The 24,352-nt window shown below is 36.0% G+C and overlaps 1 protein-coding gene across 1 annotated transcript in view; it reads right to left on the bottom strand.

The window, feature by feature from the left end:
- The window catches only part of PREX2 (phosphatidylinositol-3,4,5-trisphosphate dependent Rac exchange factor 2), a 285,119-nt gene that overhangs the window by 198,106 nt on the left and 62,661 nt on the right, over window positions 1-24,352 (bottom strand). Inside the window, exons 3-8 of the mRNA XM_063606803.1 lie at window positions 20,932-21,003; window positions 19,165-19,287; window positions 16,696-16,800; window positions 11,523-11,624; window positions 8,190-8,351; window positions 585-718 (exon numbers count right to left, since the gene is read on the bottom strand). Coding sequence (XP_063462873.1) covers window positions 585-718; window positions 8,190-8,351; window positions 11,523-11,624; window positions 16,696-16,800; window positions 19,165-19,287; window positions 20,932-21,003 — 698 coding nt within the window. The remainder of the gene's footprint in view (window positions 1-584; window positions 719-8,189; window positions 8,352-11,522; window positions 11,625-16,695; window positions 16,801-19,164; window positions 19,288-20,931; window positions 21,004-24,352) is intronic.

Here is a 24,352-nt window from a genome sequence, read left to right as displayed (position 1 = left end):
TGGGCTTTCAGGTCCAAAATTCTGGATAGATCATCCATGTGAGTTTTGAACACCCCCAAAATGGCAACAGGAGTAAGGTAGAAAGAAAATGATGCAAGAGCTAGAGAAATCACTAAATTCATGTGTGACAGTGAGATATTACGTGTTCTATAAAGGGGAGATGAGGGAAAGGTAGTGGAGAGGAAAGACTCATGGCATGAACTTCACATGTGCTGGGATTCTTGAAGGAAGAGGGGGAAATGATTGGGAAACAAGATTAGGAAGCAAAGAAGACACACCACCCTCTCCTCCAGGGCCTGAGATATGTGGGTTAGGAACAAACTGCACCTCTCCTCAAGAGGGCTCTGAGGACCCAGCATCATCAGATGACAGTGACATTTCAGTTTAGGTTTTACAAGAAGGTGAAGTGAACAACCAGTGAGCAGACTGAATATATGTGAAGAAATGCACTGATGGATGATGGGCTCTGGGAAGCACAGAGAGAAAGGTAGAAACTGTGAGCTGGATAGATGAGTTCTGGGAAGCACAGAGGGAAAGGTAGAAACTGTGACCACTTCTGAAGTGTGTCCTGCTTAAGATCTTACCTGTGTTTTCTTTTGCAGTACACCAAAAGATTATCGAAAAGAAAAAACACCCGTTCTTGAATATTTCCCGAAGAAATTTTCAGTAAGACTCCACACATTAGCATTTCAGTGCAGGTGTCAGTGATGTTGGACCCCTAAGTCAGGAGAAATGCAATTAATGTCTGCTTACTTGGTTGACACTTCTGTAAATAATTATTTTTCTACTTACAATTATGGTTGTTTTTATTTTAAGAAGCAATCTATGCACAGGCTAAAGTGCAAGCAGTAGAGATAGTTATACACTGATTGGAGGGCCCCTAACCCCCCAGTTTCCCCCGATCAGTCTGAGCAGACAGAACCACTGTTAAGAGATTCTGTGTCTCCTTCCAGGTGTGTTGTGTACATACACAAGCGTATAGAATACATGTCACCTATGTCATGTTGAAAGGAGATGACTTCAAATTAATTCATAATGTTAACAATTATAATTTCTCTTTCTTTGTTCTCTTTTTCCTCAGTATGTGGGAAAAACAGCCTCCACAGGCACAAAGTACATGAAATTGTCTAAATTTTTAGCAGGTCTCAATTTATATATCCACCCCTAGGATGGAGAAAAGAAAAGAAATAAAAAGAGAAAAATTATTTAAAGGGAGCAACTTTCCACAGAGCCTTTCACCCTATTTATTAGAAGTTGGCAAAGGCACTCTAGCTAATTAAATAAGTGTTTATAGCATGCCCATCAAGATTATACAACTAGTGACAAAGGCACTGGCCACTAGAACTGAAGAGGAGCCACAAGATGGGAGGAGCCTGGGCCCTGAATCATCAACAGAGGAAAGCTGCCCCCTGAGTTGGACACAAGCATCGGACTGTGCTGGGAGATGCACAGAAATGTCTATTTTGAGCCATTATAAATATTATAGTCTATTTGTTTCTACAACCTAATCTATCATAACTAATGCACTGAGTTGGACCAAAAAAAGAAAAAAATGAAAAAGGACGTTTTCCATAAAGACCTATATGTGTGCTCTGCAAGAGACTTTCAGTTTCAATTATATCAAGATTCTTTAAATCTGGAGTAAATTTCTAATTTTTGTTTAACTCAATGCTTCTAGTTTTAATGTTTCATATTTAAAATTTAGAACATTAATTTTAAATTTCATATTTCCACAATAATCACTGATAATAGTTTCTCTGGTCAATTGTAAAAATTTAAATTAAAATGACAACTAACACCTACAACGACAACTCAAACTTCCAAAATGGGGAATTATTCAGAAAGTTTTTTTATATTAATTTGATTATCTTTATATTGCAAATTTTAGACATTTTCCTTTATTATTTCTTCTTTTTTTTTTGAAATGGAGTTTCGCTCTTCTTGCCCAGCCTGGAGTGCAATGGCACGATATTGGCTCACCACAACCTCCGCCTCCTGGAAAGCGATTCTCCTGCCTCAGCCTCCCGAGTAGCTAGGATTACAGGCATGCCACCATGCCCAGCTAATTTTATATTTTTAGACGAGACGGGGTTTCTCCATGTTGGTCAGGCAGGTCTCAAACTCCCGACCTCAGGTGATCCACCCACCTCAGGCTCCCAGAGTGCTGGGATTACAGGCATAAGCCACCACACCTGGCTGTTCCTTTATTATTTCTTTTCATCCTGAAAGTGGATATACAAATGAAGATTTGGAAAAAAAAAAATTACAGAATTTCATGTACTTTATCATGTGTTCATTAAGCAAAGTGGTTTTAATTTATAGCAATTTCACAAAATGTACAGAATAGCCCTCCCTTAGACCATTTCTTATGATGACCCATATAAGCCAACCCTGGATGATAAGTTGTTGCATTATGAAAGGGTTACTGCAGATATCATCTTAATTTTCACATTAAATAAATCTCCCGAGTACCTCAAATTAACATATGCAGATATTAGTAGATGCATTCTTAACAAAACATTTCCTGACTTGTTGATAATTATCTTTCTTAATAAATGCAAGGAGTATTTTATATAAAATTGAGCTATTATGACATCGTTATCTTACAACTGATTGAAAGTGCTGCTACAATCAATCAAACCACTAGGTCTTTTTCCTCCATCCTGTTCGTTCGTTTGACTTTTTGAATCACCTGTCCAAATTGATACAAGAAACTCTCAAGCCCCTTGCTAATATACAGACCTATTCTATCTAAGGCATTATTATAAGTCCCCATCAGCTCCTCACTCCTGATCAAAAAAGAGTACGATTGACTGACCTCTTTAAGGTCAACATTTCTTTTCATAAGCAACCCAAATCATCAGTTTAGTCAATTATTAATCAAATTTTTAGTAAACAAGGACAAGCACAACCACTGACAGCTTCTAGAATTCATGGTTATGCCGCAAAGAGTATCTCACAATATACACATAACTTCGGTCAGATTGTGTTTTACTGAATCTGAGATGCTTCTGTCACTGAGATGATGTACCTTTAACACTTAAAGCAGGCTTCAAGAATTAGTGCAATATCACCTTTCACCATCTTCTACCACAGTAATCTACCATCATGGCATGAAATATCTTCCTTGAGTAATTAAATAATTCCCTAAGAATTGTTAATGTACTAAAGGATTCTATGTCAAAATGTGCAGATTTGTCTAAAAATATTATCCTAACACAGCAGCTTACAGCATTTTCCTTTATACTGCATTTATCTTTTAAACTCTGAAGAACACCCACCATGCCGCTGATTTCCCATGATTTAAATCTGTGCATTATCTCTAGGATAATGGCAGGCAAAAATCATTAAGAACTGTTTAACCACATATATGTATGAACGGACTGCAGAGAGAAATTACAATCTTGGAAAAGATGAAAGGTGACAGGAGGCCTTGAAACATCCCCACTCGTATACAATGCATCAGCAGACAAAGATCTAACCGAGCTAGATCCATTCGCAGTGGAAGAAAAGAAAATTGACAAGACTGGCAACTAGAATGTGCTTCAAAGAGAATAGTTTTGATATCAAAGGAGTCTCTTAAAAAATTGATGAAGCATTTGAACATTCTTACAAAGATAAATCTTTAAAAATTACTATGAAAACAAACATAAGATAAAGAATATTATATTGTCTTATCATAAAATGTTTGACCCTCCCCAAAAAAGACTCAGGATTTGATTTGCTCTTTTTGAGGTTAAAACTATTAACTAAAATTATAATCTGATTTCTGTGACCTACAAAACAAATAACATAAATTTTCATTTTACTAAGATAAAGTCCCATCAAACCTTCCCCCCTTCCACTTCATTGAAATTCTGTGCCTCTTTTAAACTGGATTCATTTTCAGTGGTCTTTTTCCAGAACCACTTATCCTCAAATAACAAAGACTATATGACTATATATAAATCAATTCTATCTCAAGGTAGGAGATGAATTTGTATCTGCCAAATCACCTCGTACAGAGGACAAAAAGAAACAAGTCCCAGCACTAAGCTCTGGAAGACTCACATCCATGAAATAACAAGAAACATGACTTGAAGTCAATACACTGTCAGGCACAAACTCAATCAAATGGAAGCAGCAAACAGATTCCAAAACCAGCAAGACATAATTTTTAAATGGTCCCGTAGCACTGTATTTTTCCATGTAAAAAGGTAGTAAAGAAATGTCCAATTTCTTTCTGTGTCTCTTTACTTTCTAAAACACAATGCTTATCTTGAATCTCATTTATCCCAACACCTTCATATATTAATAATTCCTTCTCTTATCTTTTATCGTAATAGTGTTTTCCATATTTGAGAGATCAATTCCAAACAAGCGTATCAAGGACTTAAAGCTGAATTAATGACAACGTAATGTTTATTGATACTCCCTTTTCAAAATACTTCAGTATAGCTCCAAAGGCTACAGTTATCATTACAACATAATCAATCAGCCAACACACAGACAGAGAATGATCCTGTTCTATGAAATGAATCAGTGACTCTGATTAAACAGCTAATAAACTTCTCTTCCAAGGCATATTAATCAGTGCTCCACAATTACCTTCAGTAGACTATCTTGTAGAATGTTCTGAATGTTGCATAACTTATATGACCGAGATATAATAAATTATACTAATAAAAGGCATAACTTCAAAAATGAACAAATAAAACATACACTATAGATTTTCTGTGGTGGCAGTTACCACATAAATGCTGACAAAAACCTAATTTCGATAATCAACTTACTTTTAAAAGACAAGCAGGAAAACAAACTTAATCCAAAGAATTTGCCAAATTTGTATCTGAGTGGATATAATAGCACGTAGTAAGGAATATAAGCTTTAGAATCAAGCTGCCTGTTTTCAGCTAAATGTTTTCAGCTAAATGTTGTCACCTGTTAGTTATAAGAACTCGTGTACGTTAAATAGCCTTCATTTTTAAAATCTGTTCAATGGAGAGTACAGCATCTCAGCCAACTGTGGAGATGATTATAACTCATTGTATGTGATTATAACGCATACAATGGAGAATCAGTATTTCCCCAAAAAGAAACTGGAGGACTGGCAGTCAAGATCCTCTGCCCTTCCCTTAGCAAATTTACCCAAGCAAGATTAGTTGAATCTTGGATTTTGATCTTCAGTCTTGAGTGTAGTCATATAAAGACGGAAAAAATTATTTGAGCTTATTCACTTTAGCTAGGGCATGGATGAGACTGTCAAATAGTTTCAGCTGCCTAGACACCCTTCTCAGGTCTGACACTGTAGCTTTTGTATTGACTCTGCAAGCTACCCAATCTTTTAAACTAATTTTTCTTTTAGTTTCTGTTGCTTAGAACCATATAACCCTAAGTACTATACTACCTTCAGTAGATAGGTGCATATATTAGACAAACGAGGGGAATTTTTTAAAGCTTTAAAATACCACTTCATATTTGCATAGCATTTTACAGTATTCAAAGCACTTTTACTTATTTCATTTGACTTCTGCAATAATCTGCACTCTGTGTAGGAGAGGTATTATATATCATCCCCAAACAAAGGGTTAGAGTCCAGACTAAAAACCAGCTCTGCTCAAAAGCCACCCTTTTCTCACTGTCATATGTTTTGCAAACAAGAAATTTCAATTGCTTGTTTACCTAAATTCAACATTCAGGAATGTAAATAATTTAGTAGAACAAAATACTAGATAGGCACATTGTGCCTAAGAGATTTTATTGTTTAAAACAAAAGCTTTCATTTGATTAACAGTGAAGCAAGTCCCCAGATAATTAAGTGAGAGAATAATCCACCCATAATAGAAACAATGCAAATTCACGGTGTATCAGACTTGGATTCCATCAAATAGAATTTTAGTTACTGAAAGAACAATGTCCTCCCTAAGGAGGCCCTGAAGGTGGTCTGCAGGAGGCTGTGGAAGGAGCTGGAGAGGGAGCTGTTTCCTAGCATAAGCCCAAGACTCCTAACCTCAAAAACTTGTCAGGGAACTCTGCATTCTGTAACTGTCATGCCACCCTACGTCTGAACTTCTCCCTGTCCTAACGCTAAGGTAGCCTCTCCACAGACACACAAAGCTTCTGCAGGCTGAGCAAGGATCACCATCAGCAAGTCAAAGACAGCTCTTTAACTCATTACAGCTTCCTCCCAGGGCCTGAATTCAGCCTGTGTGACTCTGCGTCCTTACAGAGGGTCCTATGAGACTAGCAATTTCTCCTGAACTCCCCAGAAGGGACCAGGCCTGAAAACCAAGTTCCCCAGCTCGATGGGGTGGTGGGCTGGGACAGGCAATGGAGTTCTTATCACAAATTGCCAAACCCACTGACTGGGCCCTGCTCCAAGCTGCACTCCCTCAAAGTCCCAAAACTCCCAATCTCTGTATGGCTGTCTTTCGCAATCATTGTCAATTCCTACTCAAGTAGAATTTATGTTGCCACTTCTTCTTAGAACCACTTTCTTGGAACCCAACTTTCGTATTATCTCCCCTGTGCCTCCTGGAACTCTGACTGTAGAGTTTAAAAACAACAGCTATTTAACTTACCCAAGTTCTTATACCTAACAAGTGGCAAAATTCCTCTCTAATTTCTCTGAATACACAACAGAATTCCTTAACTCCATCCAGTTTTCTCTGTCTCAATGCCCCATTTTCTCTTGCACTCAGAATTTTGTAAAACCACGAAAGCTGGTGAAATCAGGCACCCTCGGTTGTGGGCTACATATGATATAGTTCCACCTACATTCATTCTTCCTTTGAGTAACCGGTGTATACTGTATAAACAATATCAATAACTTTTAAGGAATCTCTCATTTCTGCAGTACACTCAATTTTTAGGATATACACCAGGATGAAACAAAATTATGACAGATTCCATTTCCCTAGAGTGCCGAAAAAAATCTCTGAAGTTTTTGTTTTAGTAAAAGTCCTGGCACATTTCACTGACAAATTCTGCAATTTAAAGCAAGTTCGGTTTTTCTTCCAGTGTTTGAGTGACAACAGAACTCCAAAAGCAAACTTGAGTCCATTTTTCTCATCACAGCACGACAATAGCTCCCCAGGAAAGAAATTATCATCATGAATCAACTGTAAAACACACAACCATTTTAGCCGCCGGAAAGAGGCAGCATTCATGCTGAATATGAGGGCACTCCGGACACTTGAAATGGAAAGAGTTGGACAAAGAAGCAGCTAGGTCAACCCCAGTTAGCATTTTAAAAGATTCACAGGAGACAAGGGACAAACGGAAGAATTCTTTAAGTCAATGTTTGAGGTTTCTTTGCATATCTGGGTGAACATAATTTTAGGTCCAAATGAAAAATAACATATCAAAGGTAAGAAAAAATTCATCTAAAGCCTTAAAGATAAAAGCAATCCACTTGGTTTTATGTGATACAGTATTTGGCTAGGAGCATTTTCAATCTTTCCTACACTTAAAAATTATCTTAATTGCTTACTTTATAACAAGAAAAAATTTAACCTAGTCCAAAGCTTATACTCATATAAATTAAGGCAATGTAATGACAGAATTTTAGTTCATTCTTTGCATAGTGGTAAAGTAACATAGGACTCCAACCGCATGAAATAACTGGGAATCAAAGTTACCATTAGCTGAAAACATTTTACAGAGTTTGAACTATACTCTTTTTTTGGCATAAAAAAATTTCCTTAGTGACTCAGGAAGCCATAACATTTTCATCTTGAATAAACCTTAAAAATAAGATCATAGCCAGTTCCTTCAGTTTATAAATGAAGAAATCAAAACAAAGAAGTTAAGTGAACACCTAATTTAGAGTCTGAAAGTAATATCACGGCACACCTACTGAACTTTCCTTCCCTTCTTCACTCTCCCAGGATTCAGGCTATGTACTTATGGCCAAAGTTAAGAGAGGAACAGGATCATCATGATGCATAAATGCTAAAATATTAAAGCTTATAGCCCACATAGTATCTATTGGCTCCATTACAAACTTCTTGGGTCAAGGTTAACTCAATTAACCACCACCTTAAAGATACTTTAAAATAATGATGAAAGTGAGCACTTTTCAGAATTGACAATAGTCCTCAAGTAATATCTGAGAAAATGACCATTTATGGTTCCATCTAACGCCAGTAATTCTGCACAAGGCCTTGAACATAAAACTATCTTAAGCTCAATTGTCAAAGTGAATGTACCTCCCAGCCTTCAATGTGAGACTGCCATTCCTCTAAAACTTCTAACTTTTCCATCTGTCTCTTGGCCTCGTTTATGTTGGAACAGACAGCTTTCATGGCTTGGAGGGCTTCCATCACTGCTGCATAGTCACTGTGTTTCCGTGGAGTCCGCTTCAGCAACTCCTGTTTATACACAAAAAAACAAATCGCCCTTTGATCTTCAGCTTTCTGGTACAGCAGGTTCAGACTGACCAGGAAATGGAAACTGCAAAGATCGTGAGAGCCACTTCCATAAGTGACATCACAAATTCCTCTAAGATTAAGATCAAAAACAAAAGTTTGAATCAATGAGTAAGTGTAACCCAAATGCACATTTTTGCAGTCCCTTTAATTTTTCCTCAAACTTACTTCGTTTTTAAAAATTAAGTTAGGTTCCTCCTTTCGAATGGTCAAATACCTTATTGGGAGCATAAATTTTTATGTTTTTAATAATTTGACTTTTGTTCTAACAGAAGCACATCTTTATATGTTAATTTCATTTTTCTAGAGTCTTTAACAGAATAACAAATCTTGAAGTATGTCATAATTTCAAAAATAATTTAGAAATCCTATTTTCTAATATTTTTGAGAAACTATAAAACTATGTCATAAACAAAGTAAAATTTTAAAATAATGTCTTATACTACAACAAGGTAATTTAAAAATTCTACAATACTCCATCATTAAAGGAGCTATTTATTCTGTTTTCCCCAATTACTCAGGCTTATTCTATGTGACGAATGAACTGCCATATACCCCTCAATAGCTTCCTTTTTTGTTTTTGGTATTTAGGGGATTTGAAGGGTCTTTTTATTTATATTTTTCCCATTTATCAAAACTAGAATAATCTTTAATCTCTTAAACATATTGAAAGCCCTTGTTAGTTGTTTAAAAGCACAAAATTAAACATCTTCACCCACTGTCTAGACAGTTGGGACCACATTGCTTTTTAATTAGTCATGTGTTTCCTTACTATGGTTGCCATCATCACGTAACTGACACAATTACAAAAATCCTGAGGCAAGTCTTGAAAAGAATTTTCTAAATTCTCAACAAACAGTGGGAAAATATGCAGTTGTTATATTCTTTTGAGTTCTGTTATTGTTGAAAACTCTGCCATAAACTTGGACCCTAAATTCATTATGTTCACACCTTGTTCTGCAGAGCTAACACCAGAGGAATACATATTATATCACTCCCAAGACAAGGTTTAAAAGTTATGCTGGATCACAAATCCATAAATGAGACATGCAGGCTTCTCTAGAAACTCTAAAGAGTAGAGGCACCACAGGTGCCTCTATGTCAAGTGGTCAAGTCAGTCTGCAGGCCATAATTTGGAGTCCAATTACCTAAGGAGTTGAATATGAATTTACATAATGTGAAATAGTGAGAGAAAACCATCACTCACAATCCCTTGGCCATTACTTGCTAAGAACCCAATGTTGATTGACCAACTCAATAATTTCAAGCTCCACAAATAACATCAATGTATCTTTTCCTAACACTACAGCCTAATCCATATAATATCTTTTCTGAATAAATAAAACCACCCTAAATCAAAGAAAATCCCAGCAGAATTTTTCAGCTGATGGCACAACAGAGACAAATATCAATGCCAATGTATCTACTACCTGAGTTAACAGTTTTTTCATGTTGCTCTGTGGAGACAATCTACCAGAAAAGGGAAAGGTCATCCATCCACTGCTTGAAGGGGCTCTAAACTGACCTTCTGGCTAAGAAAGGATGCATCCACGATGCTTTCTTTTGGGAGGTCAGTTCAAATACCTGAGTTCATCCCTAATCAGAAATGAGTAATTTAGAATAACCACTTTGTCATGATGTAACCTTTTAATCTCCCTACCCCTTCTTAAATCCCCTGGGATTCCAAAATCAGGGTCAGGAATAACTGCAGTTATGAGTACACATGCAAACTGAGTCAAGTCAGAGGTCTGTAGGGATTCTCAGAAAGAAAGGAGACACATTTGCAACAATACTCCCTCTGCAGAACTGGGGACTCCTGTGTCAGCCTCTCTGTGGCTTTTTATGGCTTAAGCAAGCAATGCTAGACTCTTATTTCTTTAATAAGGAACAAATATTTTCAAATAAAATTTACACAGATACCCAATTTATGGAATTGACAAGAGTTGTATTAAACTATATTTTTAGTTCAAATTCAACATTTATTTCTTAAAAAGCAAATCAATAAAAATACTAGTTAATATGCCTCCAGCATTTCTGAGTATTTTGTGAAGTTTAGATGCCAAGTAGTAATTTATATATTAAAATAAATCAGAATCAAATAGATATGAATTATAATGGCTAATACTTATAAAGCACAGACTATGCTAATTGATTTATATAAAATAGTTAACTTAATCATCATTATATAATCCTATATATATGCATATATATGTATTCAGAATACACATGCATACATACATACATACACACATTCCCATAGGTCTGTGCTATAATTTCATCATCATCATAATCATCATCTCTATTTCATAAATGAAAAACCAAGGCATTAAGAAGTTCGATTACATGCCCTGTAAGCACAATACTTGGGATTTAAACTCAGAGTTCATGTGCTTAACCACTATCCCAGGCTGCCCATCCTGATGTTATGGTTCCAAAAAACGCAGTTTCAAAAATTGCTATCTTGACCTATTCATAGGTCCCTTGCAGTCAGGGCAGTAGTTGGCACCTTACAGTATATTTTTCATAATAAAAATTGTGGTTGCTATAATGAGGCAACAAACCTACAACCATTAGTAGGATGTTTTACATCTTCTAAAGGCAATGTTTTCTTAGCAATCTCATTCCACATTCTATCATTTATTGTCTCATGTGACCCACACTATTCCCTTGAATAATAATTTTAAATCCTAGTTATGCAATTATATAATTTTGACCTTAATTTCATTAGCATCACAAAGTCATCAAAGTTTAAGGAAATCAAAAATATACCAGCAGTGGATTTATTTAAAATAAAAGGCCCTGCAAAATGCTATATAAACTAGTCATAATGAACTTAATGGGATCTATCTTGAAGCTAATGCATTTCCTCTAAATGAAACTTAAACAAGTATGTTTTATACAAAGAGCACCAAAAGCTCTTTCAGTGGCTTTTCCACTGAACATCTGTTTCCTACACTATATATAAATTTGTGGCAAAATGGCCACTTTTTTTCAATACTTATGGTCTACGCTTCCTTTAGAATATCAGACTCGTTAAAATAATTTTTTAAAAAGATCATCAGCAAAATATGTAGGTACAAGAAAATGGCTACAATGAGGTAGCACATAAAATACCTTCAAAATAAGAGGGTACTTGCATATTCTTTGTATTGGTGTTACTAAATATCCTTCCAAGGGAACATCTGTGTTCTTCCGTCCTCCAAGCAGCATGCAGTTCTGGGGTGAAAATAATCAAAATTAATTACATCTTTAATAATCTCACGCTGTGAAAATTTCTTCCACCACAAAATGCTAAAAACTAGTGAAAGCATATGTCTTCATATACTTTCTTTCTCTAAGAAGAGCATATTCAGTCACAAACACTCACAGAGAGACAAAGAGAAACACTAGTTACAGAACTGTGTTTTGAATCTGTAACTTAAAAATTAATGCACCTATATTCTCCTGAGTATGAAGTCTGAGGAAAAAGAGATGGGAAAGAGATGGAGAGATGAATGAATGGATGGATTAATGGATGGATAAGTGGTGGATAAACAGATGGTTGACACATAAATAGATAGATTGATTTTGCTTATAAAGAAAGGTATATTATGTTGTAGAAGGGCAAGTATCAAGACAGTTGGGTTCTAACTCAGGCTCTGCAACTGACAAGTGATACAACTTGGGTTGATTTCAGAATTCTAGTTTTCCTCTCCATAAATAGGACAGGTTTTAAGCAAGTGATCTCTGAGTCGCTTTTTTGCTATCACACTGCACCAAAGACACTGGGCAGCTAGTGTCAGAGAAGGAGGTCAGATAGGATTTCCACAGAGGCAAGATGAATGAGGAAATCTCAAAATCAGGAATCAGAGTGGGGTGAAACTGAAGCAGCTTTCAATGATGATAAAGTGGTGGTCAAGAGAAAACTGACTCTGATAAAAAAAAGCCTTTACCTTCATAAACAACATGCAATGAAACAGACTTGAAACTTGCCCAAACCTTCTTTCTGCAGTGCCTACAACAGACAAACTATTTAATAAATATCTAACAGAGGGAAGAGAGAGCCCCTCAAATATCAAACTAAGTTAGCAACTTTCATACTACAATTTTTAAAATACTGTTTCAGGTTCACTGAGAGGAGAGGCTGAGTGTTGATCAGTAAAGGATGCAAAAGGAAGACTGATAGTAGCAGAACAATTTTCTGCTGTTCTGAGCAACTGCATATCAGCCTCAATATGTGTGTCCAAGTCAGCAAAATCAGCACTCTGAATGTAACTTCACCCAGACACCTCAGAAGGCATAGCAGCAAATGCATGCTCTTACGCAAGCATGCTCTTTGGGGGTTTCACTCCCTACTGCAATCGGGTTATCAAAATATTCTTTCAAACTATATATGGTATTTTCCCCCAGAGGAATCCTATGAAACACAACTATCTACATCTCATTATATTTCCAGTGATATTTCCATTCCAGTATGTTAGCATCTCTGTAAAGCAGCCATCCCCTCACCTACCTCTGGACTGAAGTGTCCTAAAATCACTCAGGGCTGTCTAGCCCACTTTTATTGCCTTGTGTATTAGTACTGTATAGATTGTGAATTCAATTCATAATACCACAGGTTGGCTACCGCTTTAGACTGGCTGACGAGAGCCAGCTCCTTATACATACATGAAGAATATGTTTCCTGACCAGGCACAGTGGCTCACACCTGTAGTCTCAGCACTTTGGGAGGCTGAGGTAAGAGGATCGCTTGAGCTCAGGAGATTGTAGAAAAATGAAAGCACATCAGGAACCAAGAGGAAACATTAAGCTTACCAACATGTGTGTAACTTGGAGTCACTGAAGAAGAAAACAAAGGGTCAGATGAATATTTCTAAAATAATGGCTAAAACTTCCCAGATTTGATGAAAAATTAATCTATAGATTCAAACAGCTCAACTATAAATAAGAAATGTACAATCATCCCCACACATAAACACATCATTGAACTACTGAAAGAAAAACACAAAGAGAAAATCTAGAAAGCAGCAAAAAAGAGAAAAATGACCCATCATATAAAGTATAACAACCATACAATTATAGCATATGCCTTATCATCAGAAACAATGGAAGCCATAAGGTAGTAGAATGACATTTTCAAAGCGCTGACTGAGAAAAAAATCTACCAGTCAAAAAGTTCTACGTCCAAGTAAAACTATCCTTCAAAAATGAAGGCAAAATAAAGACATTCGCAGATTTAAAAAAAATAAAAAAAAGACTGAGCAAAGTTATTGCTAGTAGAAATGAGTTACAAGAAGAAAAAGTACTAAGGGCTGAAAAACCTAATATCAGAGTCAAATACACAGCAAGAAATAAGAGCACCAGAGATGGTAAATGTGTACATAACTATAAAAGACTGTAGAAAAATATAGAAAGCAATAATTGTAACACTGTGTTGTGAAGTTTATAACATATATAATGTAATATATATGGCAATAATAGCACAGTAGAGGAGAGATTAAACGGAACATTTTCCATTTCTACTCAGGAAATATTGTAGCCAAATGTCCCCTACTTTTAACTGGAATTAGGTCAGCATTAACCTAATATGGATTTGATATGTTAAGATGCATATTGTAGTTCCTGAGCAATCACCAAAAACACTCCTAATAATATAGTTTAAAAATTGAGAGGAATCAAAATGGTACATAAAAAATGCTTGATTGACACAAAAGTAGGTGGTAAAACAGGAACAGAGAAACAAACAAAAAAGACATGTAGGAAAAAGTAATAAAATGGCACATGTAAATACCATCATATCAATAATTACATTAAAAACAAACAAACTGAGGACCCCAGAGACTGTCAGACTGGACAAAAAGCAGACCCAACAATATGCCATCTGCTAGAGACATTTTAAAGATCATAAATAGCTTGTAAGTAAAATGACAGAAAAAGATATACAAATAGTAAGAGAGCTATCATAGCTATAATATTATTAGGAAAAATAGACTTTAACAAAAGAAATGCCACAAGGACAAAGAAGACCATTTCATGATGATAAATAGAAATATGAATATAACAATTATGAATGCGTGCATATCTAACAGAGTCCCAAAATACAGCAAACAAAAATGGACAGAGTTAAAGGGTAAAATAGATAATTTAATTATACATGGAGATTTCAATATCTCATTCTCAATAATTGAATTGTTAAACAATATGAATAATATGAATAGTAATTCATAGCATTGTCAATGTATGTAATTCATAGCATTGTCTATATATGAATATTATTCACATCATATCATATGAACTAGAAATATAATAAAAGTTATTAAACATAAGAAAGAACATCTACCAAAAAAATCAATAGCAAACATCATACTTAATGCGGAAGGACTAAATGTTTTCCTACTGAGATCAGAAACACGGCACGGGTGCCCACTCTTACCACTTTTATTCAACACTATACTGAAGGTTCTAGCCAGTGCAATAAGGCAAGAAAAAAAATAAGTTATCCACAATGGAAAAGAAGAAGTAAAATCATCTTTATTATCAGATAATTGATCCTATATGCAAAATACCCTAACAAGCTACAAAAGAACTACTTACCAAATACATAAATTTAGATCACAGGACACAAGATCAATAAACAAAAGCCAGTTAAATTTCCATATATTAGCAATGAATAATTTTAAAATGACATAAGATAATTTCAATCACAATAGCATCAAAAGTGGAAAAACAAAGGAAAAAAAAGTAAGTACAAGACCTGAATACAGATTTCTTACATATGACAAAAAAAGCACGATCATAACAGAGAAAAATGTAATAAATTAGACTTCATCAAAATTTAAAACTTCTGATTTTAAAAAGATGATACTTTAAAAATGAACAGACAAACAACACTGAGAGGAAATAATTGCATATTATATACCTGATATAGGACTTATATCTGAAATAACAAACATTTACAGCTCAATATACAATAAACATCCCAATTTTTAAATGGGTAAAAGATTTGAATAAACATTTCACTAAAGGAGACATGAAGAGTTAATAAGCACATGAAAGCATGCTTAATGTAATTAGTCACTGGCAAAATACAAATTTAAACCACCGTGAGATAGCACTACACACCCACTAGCATGGCTATAATCAGAAAAACTGAAAATGCCAAGTGTTGGCAAAGATATAGAGAAACTGGAATCCTCATGCATTGCCAGTAAATATGCCACAGCCACAGTGACAAATAGTTTGGCAGTTTCTTAATTAGTTAAACATGAGCTTATCATACAACACAGGCATCAATTCCACGTTTAATGTCTACACAAAAGAATAAAAACTTTATGTCCATTCAAAGACTTGAACATAAATGCTGATAACAGCATTATTTATAGGAGCCCAAACTGGAACCAGACCCAATTTTCATTAACTGGTAAATAGATAAACAAAATACAGCATATCCATACAGTGGAACAGTATTTTGCAATTAAAATGAAAGAAAATGGATACATTCTATAGCAAGAATGAACTTTGAAAACATTTTACTAAGTTAAAGAAGTCAGGCACAAAAGATTGCATTGTATGATTCCACTTATATAAAATATCCAGAAAAGGCATTCTATAGGGATGAAAACAAATCAGTGTATGCCTGGTGCTAACGGTGGGCACAGAGATAGGCTGTAAAGGGACATGAAGGTCTTTCTGAGGTGACAAAAATGATCTAAAACTGAATTTGGGGGATGGCTGTGCAACTCCACACTCTGCTAAATATCACTGAATCACACAATTATAATCTGCTCCTCACTAGCGATTAGTTTGCCCGTGACAGCCAAAATATGCATTTGTTTGTGCTAACCTAAAGAAATTAAACACATATTCTTGTTGTTTTTATGAAAACAAAATAAGAAATGTATGTAGGAGAAAGGTTAAATTTTACACTTATTTTCTACCACATCCACGATTTTCTTCCTTCCTGTTACTGCCCTACTTACAGCTCTCTCAGCAGAAGTAAAGGACGCCCTAGGGAACTGGGGCTATAAAGCAGTGATGAACTCTGGCAGAAGCTCCTCTCTCGCTAGGAACCTGTGGGGTCTCACAGATAATTCATAATCAACCACGAGGGGGCATTAGCAGTACTTCCCCAAACACAAGCTGATCCCAGCTCTCACGTTTATTTTCATCAAAGGACTCTTGCTTCCTCGCCTGGGGATGCTAACAGAGGTATCCCACAGATTTTTACACCATATTGATGCTATTCCTTGGCTCTCACTGGATCTAGCAACACATATCAACATACAGTAACACATAAATATACACTTACCAAAAGAAATGTCCGGATTGTTCTTATTTTGTTGAGTTCAAGAAGTAATTTTTGTGCCTTCTCATGGTTACTACAATATTCATCATAGATACGAAACTTGTCTTTCTGTGAATTCATGTAAGAATAAATTAGTCATTTTCTTCACCATTCTGCAATTTTAACCTATGTGATATGCGTAAAGAAACTTCACTGAGTGTTTACTACGTTTTAAGAGCTATACTGCGTGTATACAGCTATATATAAGTTTTGTTTATTTTCCCTGGCCCATGAAGAACAGCCTAAAAAGGGAGATAGGCGTATATCAGTTATACTCCATTGTGATGAATTCAAGTAGACAAATGAACCAAAGGGTGGCAAAGCACAGAAAAGAGAGGGCTGAGCTTTGCCATGAGGATTCAGTTACAGCTTAAAAAGAGGAAGAAATTACATACATATTCTTGCTGTTATTTATGAAAACTGAATAAGGAATGCATGTAGAAGAAAGATCAATCAATCTGAGCAAGGTCCAGTATATGAATCCATGATTCCTAGGCAGGGAGACGGAATAAAGTCATTTAGATGAAGGCAAAAGGAAGTGCCAGATCATATAGAAATAGAGAAACACAGGACCCTGCAGTTCATATACACCAGTCTAGACAGTTGTGCTTAAGAGAGACACTGACAACCTGAAGAATATCTAGCAACAAGCAACTAAGAGAATGAGAGACCCTGAGGACACCACATCTGAGAGGCTGTTTCAGAGAGTCATATTTGTAGGTATAGAAAAGTCAGGAAATCATGCATACTTTCAAACAGCGTTATGTTGTAAAGGACTGACAGTCCTATGTAGCTCCAAATATAAAACTAGGATCTTTAGGTGGATGTCGCAAGGCAGTGGTGGATGTCGCAAGGGCAGTGATGGGCAGATTTGGGATCAACACAGAGATTTTCTAACAGTTAGAGCTGTCACTAAAGTAGGAACAAAATAAACAGCCTTCATAGATAAATAGGAGATATTCTTTTAAAACAAGAGGATTTGTACCATCATGATCTCTAAGCTCCCTTCTATTTGTAAGATTTTCTCAAAGTGCCTTATCACCAAAAGAGTACCAATAAAAGAAAGACACAAAAAATTTACTGATCAAATGTTAGAACAAAAGTGCGCCCATTGAAATTTTGAAGGCATGCATTTAGAAACATTAAGTGCTACTTTATATAACCAGCAGAAAATGTATTGAATCACTTATCTCAAGAAATGATATGAGCCAGAAAAAAAATAAACTTCAGAAATAGTTTAGCTAAATTCAGGGATGACAGATTCATAAGGTGTTACTAAGGAAATGGATGTCAGGGTGCAAGATTCCCAGGCACAGCCCTGGACTGAGATAGCAACTACTCCAGCTGGCAGAAGATTCTGATTCTTTTGATTCTTTCGTGAAATAAAGCAGGCTTAAGTGAGCGGACACAAACACCCGTGGCTTCCAGCTGTGCCCAAGAAAAACACAGCTTGATCTTCCTATACCCAATGAGACTCTCCTTTTAATATAATTATTTTTATGAAATATTTTCTGACTATAAAAAGAACACAGAGTCTGCTCATTACATAAAGACAGATTTTGAAACTACTATCAAAACCTTTCTAAAAGACTAGATGGAAAATTAAAAATATACAAAATTTTATTTCTATCACTAAATACGCTTGCACATTTTTAAACAAAACATTAATTGTCTAGCATTTTGATAAATACATGGATTCATATTGGTATTCTCAAAATTAGCATCAGCGTAACGGTATACATAGCAGCATACTTTTTTTTTTTTTTTTTTTGGTGTGAATGCCCTTTAGTTCTGAAAACAATTTTCATTACACAGTTGTCTTTTTATTTTGCAAATTAATTGCATAAATAATTTCAGGCATCATTTATAAAGAGATGAAAATGATCATACAGGCACAGGATGTGTAATTTGAAACAACTGAGTACTGGCTGGTTATTGCATCTGCACTGCTCAGTACAATCTTCTGAGAAACCATCCTTGGGGAAAATTCCTGCTACTGGGTTTATTCAACTCCAGGTTTGTCACAAGTTGATTAACAAGGGAACATTCTGACTAATAAAAGGCTCATCGTGCCATTATAGGAATGAGGATTTTCTGTCTCAAAAGAAAAATGCTCTATGTTTGAGAGAAACATAAAAATTCATTCATTATGAACAGCCTGAATATTCATTAGAATTCAAAGCTACAGAGGATGCGAAGAACTAACTTGTCGGGGAAAAGAAAAGGCTGTTTATTCTTCAGTAAAATGGATGATGTGAGGCACTCTCCCCTTTTCTGGCTCTAAGTGGAAGATCTCATTGGCCTTAAAAGACCTTAAACTTTTGGTGTCAGATTTTACTTCTAATACTGAATTCACACATACCACTATGCCAAGAGCTAAATCTCAAAATCTAGGGGAAAAGAACTTTTAAAATAAAAAGAAATTTATCCTACAAAGTGAAGAAAGCAGGTTCCCACTTCTTGTTGAGCATTAGGTTCGGGGTGTAAGCATTCTTCCACGACTTTTAAGAATTCTTTATGTACTGCAAGGATGTCTTCAATGTTTGAGAACAACATCTGTAAACAAACAAATGTGTAAGTAAGCTCAGTAGTGAAGCAATTTTTTTAAGTCTATGATAACATAGTATTCTCTCTCCAACCTGAAAACCGCACATCCATGCCTTCCTCCCACCTTGCCGGCAGAGCCTCAATTTTGTCTGGACTTCCCCTCCACGCCGCCGACACAACTCTGGGAACCAGAAGCCCATGGCTGGCTCTCCGGGCAAGGCCTCGGTTGCCCAATCCAAGCCAGGTATCCCACTCCCTTCTCAAAGCTGGGCTGCATGGAAACCAGCAGAGTTGCCGGCAGGCTTTTCTGGAAAGGGCATCTATGCTCCTAAGAAGGGCATACCAGAATGGACAGTCCTCTTTTCCCTCTGGAAGGTGCCACATGTAGAAGTAAAAGCTGGGACAGCTCTGCAGCTACAGGAAGAGCCAGCTTGAGCACAAAGCTGATAACCTGGGTGGCAGTGATTAGCTGGAGAGGATGTAGCGACCTTGCTGGCCTCTCTGGGTCACAGGTGCTAAACCTTCTCCTCTGCCTGGAGTCCCTGATATGTGAGCCAAAGTGTCTTCAATTCAATTTCAGTAAGAGGATTCTTTAGCTTACAACCAAAAGCAAGCTAACTACAATACTCTCCTGGGAGGAAAATTTTAAAGTTAGTTATTTTACTCATGGGGAAATAGAGTCAGAAGAACCTTTAAAAATCCTTAGAATGTTTTCTATTTCCAGCAAAATAAAACAGTAAGTTAGCATCATAAATATCAGGAATAGTACATACAATTTAAATGACTAATCATTATAGTATAATTAATTTTCATTTACCATCCTTTTTTTTCAAGACTGTTCACAGTTTTCCTTCCTTGCAGTTTAAAAGAAACGATTATATGTCTGTTTCTGAATTAAGGATATTATGTGGAGTGAACCATTGAAATATTTTGTTCTTCAGTGATCACAGAGACTGGAAGTCACGTTTGCCCACACCCTGCCTTCCTGAGCCACCTCTAACAATCCTCTTACACGGCTCAGCTCCCTCCTTCTCCAAAACATTGAGGTTCTTAGCCTCCAATTCATTTTATTTATTTATTTATTTATTTATTTATTTATTTTGAGACAGAGTCTCACTCCTGTTGCCCAGGCTGGAGTGCAACGGCGCCATCTCAGCTCACCAACACCTCCGCTTCCTGGGTTCAAGCAATTCTCCTGCCTCAGCCTCCAGAGTAGCTAGGATTACACGCATGTGCTACCATGGCTGGCTAATTTTGTATTTTTAGTAGATACGGGGTTTCTCCATGTTGGTCAGGCTGGTCTCGAACTCCTGACCTTGGGTGATCCTCCCACCTCGGCCTCCCAAAGTGCTGGGATTACAGGCATAAGCCACCACACCTCCAATTTATTTTCCTTCCTCTGTTTAAATGTTCCCAAGGCCTTGGTTGAAAAAAAAACACAACTCTATGACTTCTCTGCCATTCTCTCAATCTTCCATCTCTTTTCCTAAGCCCTATTTCTCCTTTTTAAAATTATTACCAATACAACTGACTGGAACAGCAACTTGTAGTGGAACTGCCGATCAACTGAAGGGCTGTGAAGTACCATGGCACCAGCAAAATTTATCTATAGGAAACTCATGCTCAGGTTGAAGGCCAGTTGTACCTCCTCACCTTCACTGTTTCTTCTGTCACATTTTTGTCAACTTTTGATGCTGCACACTGGTTCATTCTGTGTAAGAATGCCTGCATGAAACAAGAAGACATTATGAAGGTAACATTAGGTTAATAAAATGACTGGGTGTTGAGTAGAATTAAACTAATTTCTTTACAACAAACCAAAGTGTAAAACTCCATTTGTTGAGTATAATAGTTTTGTTGTAACACAGAAACCCTTGTGCATTGCTGTTCCTCTCTGGGAATTATACTTCCATTACCATGTTGGGGTAGAGCCAGAAATCATCAAGTATATGTAAGTTAAATTTATCCACCAGGATCTCAAAGTTGTGAAGTAAGCATTTAGAGTCAGATGTTTCCTAAACTTCTAAGACTTGCAAAGCACAAGACCAAAATTTAATGGAAAATGGCATTTCTAATAAAACAACAAAAGGGCCAGAGATTCTGAAGTGATCCTCTTCGAAATTAGAGATAGATAAATAGATAGAAGATAGGTAGGTAGGTTGAGTGATTGATAAAATAGATGATAGATAGATAGATAGATAGATAGATAGATAGATAGATAGATAGATAGCTATCCCTGCCACTATGTCCCAGGAAGACATTTCAAGAAGGAATGAAAGAATTTCCTTTCCCCTCTATCGCCCACCCCCAGCCTTTTAAGAAGCCAGAATTTAAATTTCTGGGTTCAGGTCCGGGCTCTCCATACCTCTATGGTAGGCAAATAAGCCCTTTAGTAATTCAAAGATTTGGACTCTTCTCAGTGGTCATTAAGTTTTGACCAATGGCTAAACAGGCTATTATTTTCACAAATTAAAAAAGAGTAGAATAATTTCATTATATTGAGCCTTGAAAAAGAAAGTTTAGGGGAGAAAAAGGAGAAGAGAATTTCCATCTAGCAAATTTCATTTATGTCCTCAAGACACCATCCATTATCACCCTCAGGACATGGCTAATAAGAGTATAAAATGGTACAACATTTCAGAGGGCAAATTGACAGTATATCTCAAATTTTTAAATGGGTGTTTCCAGCCAGTATGGTGGCTCATGTCTATACTCCTAGCGCTTTGGGAGTCCCAGGCAGGATCCCTTAAGGCCAGGAGTTTGAGGTCAGCCTCGGCAACATAGCAAGACCTTGTCTTTACAAAGATTTTTAAAGTTTGCTGGGCGTGGTGGCACACACCTGTAGTCCTAGTTACTTAAGAGGCTGAGGTGGGAGGATCACTTGAGCCCAGAAGTTTGAGGCTGCAGGGAGCCATAGTCACACGCACCACTATACTCCAGTCTGGGTGACAGAGTAAGATCCTATCTCAAAAGATAAAGATAAAAATAAATGGGCATTTTCTTGAACCCAGAAATACTACTTCTAGGACTTTATTCTAAGAAAAATATTCAAACAAGGGGATTCATTGTATTGATTACCAAAATGGAAAAATTGGAAACAATCTAAATGACCATCAATAAAAGAATCACTAAGCATATTATGATATATTCAAATTATAGACTACTATAGCAAAAGTGCAATCATAAATGGAATGTGATGAAAACTATATATACACATACATGTGTATACGAGATGTCTATAAAATACTGTCTGGTGAAAAAATTTATTAAGTGGCATACTTGCTACATACATACATATAGGCAGATGCATAAGAATATATACAGATATACAAATGGATAATATCGGTGTGTGCTAATGTTGAGAAAAATGTAGGCGGCATTTACCAAAACGCAATGGGTAGTTCCTTTTAGGTAATAGGAAATTGACCTTTGTACACTTTCTAATTTTTGTAATATTTAGCTATAAGCATGTTATAACTTATATCAAAAGAGGAACAAGACTATTTAAAATAAAACTAATGAGCCACAAGATCTCACTCCTAGCATGACCTTCAGAACCACATTTATTCCTGATTCAACCAGTTCATGTTTCAGATTCTGTAACTACAATGTCAGATCAGAAGGAATAGCCTCAACTCTTCAACATCAGCTGAAATAAATAAAATGAACATGTATTGGATATCAATCTAATTTGTCTATTGGGAACAAGTGATACAATTTTTGAACTCTTATCTAAAGTTAAGGATAATTGGTGAAAAAATTAGAATTTTCTAACTTTTTAAGTACTCATTTTATTAGTATTATTCTGTTTAATTTTTTGCTTTAGTTTTGTTTTTCTTGAATATTTTCCACATACTCATCGCAAAAATGTTCTTTAATCTCATTCCATTTACTCTTAAAATAACATGGTGGTTTATTTGCCTAGTTTACATAGTTTACATTTCATATTGACCACATAGTAAACAGGTAACCTCTCGTGCAAGCAAAGCTTAAACTTCACCTCTACATTTATAAACCTTTTCTTCATAAACTGAACTCAGTCACATTCTGAAATGGATAAATTAAAGTGAGGAAGTAGTAACAATGCATCAAAATATGAGTTAGAATGGAACATATAAACTAAGAAAGTAAACCATGTCTTTATCTGACTTTTTATCTTCTTATCCTCCGTGACAATATGGAACTTTTTGTTTAATTGTATATGAAAGGAAATCTGGAACTTGTTAGCATTTCTGACCAAGCATTTCTTTTTCCCAAGGTCCTCATTTTATACAACAGTGAAGGCAGATTTTAGATGTTTGCTGAGAACGCAAAATCATGAAAACGATTTGACATTTTTTATGAGAGGTTTAAATCTTCCTTCCTAAAGCTAGGAATAAATAGGTAATCTCAAAATCATCCTTTAACAACCAGCATCTATAGTGTCCTTTCAGACTCTGTTGTCATATTTAATCCTTCTTATATCAATCAAGGAAGCATTAGTAGCCTAGTCACAAAAATACATGAAGGATTCTACACATTGTTTTATCTCTGCATTCATTCCCACTTGTCCAAAATTTCATCAGAATCAGATAATCTTCATCTTGACACACATATATTTGAAATCAAGCAGTGGAAAATAGCTTTTTTATGCTAGTGGGTTTCAAACATTTTCTTGTGTTTAAGACTTGGAGAGTTACTTCCAAATGCAGATTCCTATCCCCAGAGGTCTGACTCAGCAGATTAATTTAGGACCCAGAAATCTACATTTTGAGCAGGACCTCTATGTGATTCTGATGTAGTTGGTCCAGAGATCATCTTCTGATGAACAATTCTTTATGTTTATTCTTTTAAAGACTAAAACAAAAAGCAGACTTTGAGAAATAAATGAGTCTTAACAGGAAAATCAAGTTTACTTATTTCACTTTGACTTTCAATTCAATGTTAAACAGTGGTTGTTTCTATACAACACCCTCTCACCCAACCACTTGGGGATGCTGGCACCCCGCAGAGGACGCGCCTCCCACCCATGAAAATCACAATCAAGGCTGCATATAACAGGTCGCAATAATCTCTGAAGGGTAGGGAGATGCAG

This window comes from Pan paniscus, chromosome 7 (assembly GCF_029289425.2).
Source record: "Pan paniscus chromosome 7, NHGRI_mPanPan1-v2.0_pri, whole genome shotgun sequence".
In the NCBI taxonomy this organism is placed as follows: Eukaryota; Metazoa; Chordata; class Mammalia; order Primates; family Hominidae; genus Pan; species Pan paniscus.
This window is presented reverse-complemented; position numbering and strand designations above follow the sequence as displayed.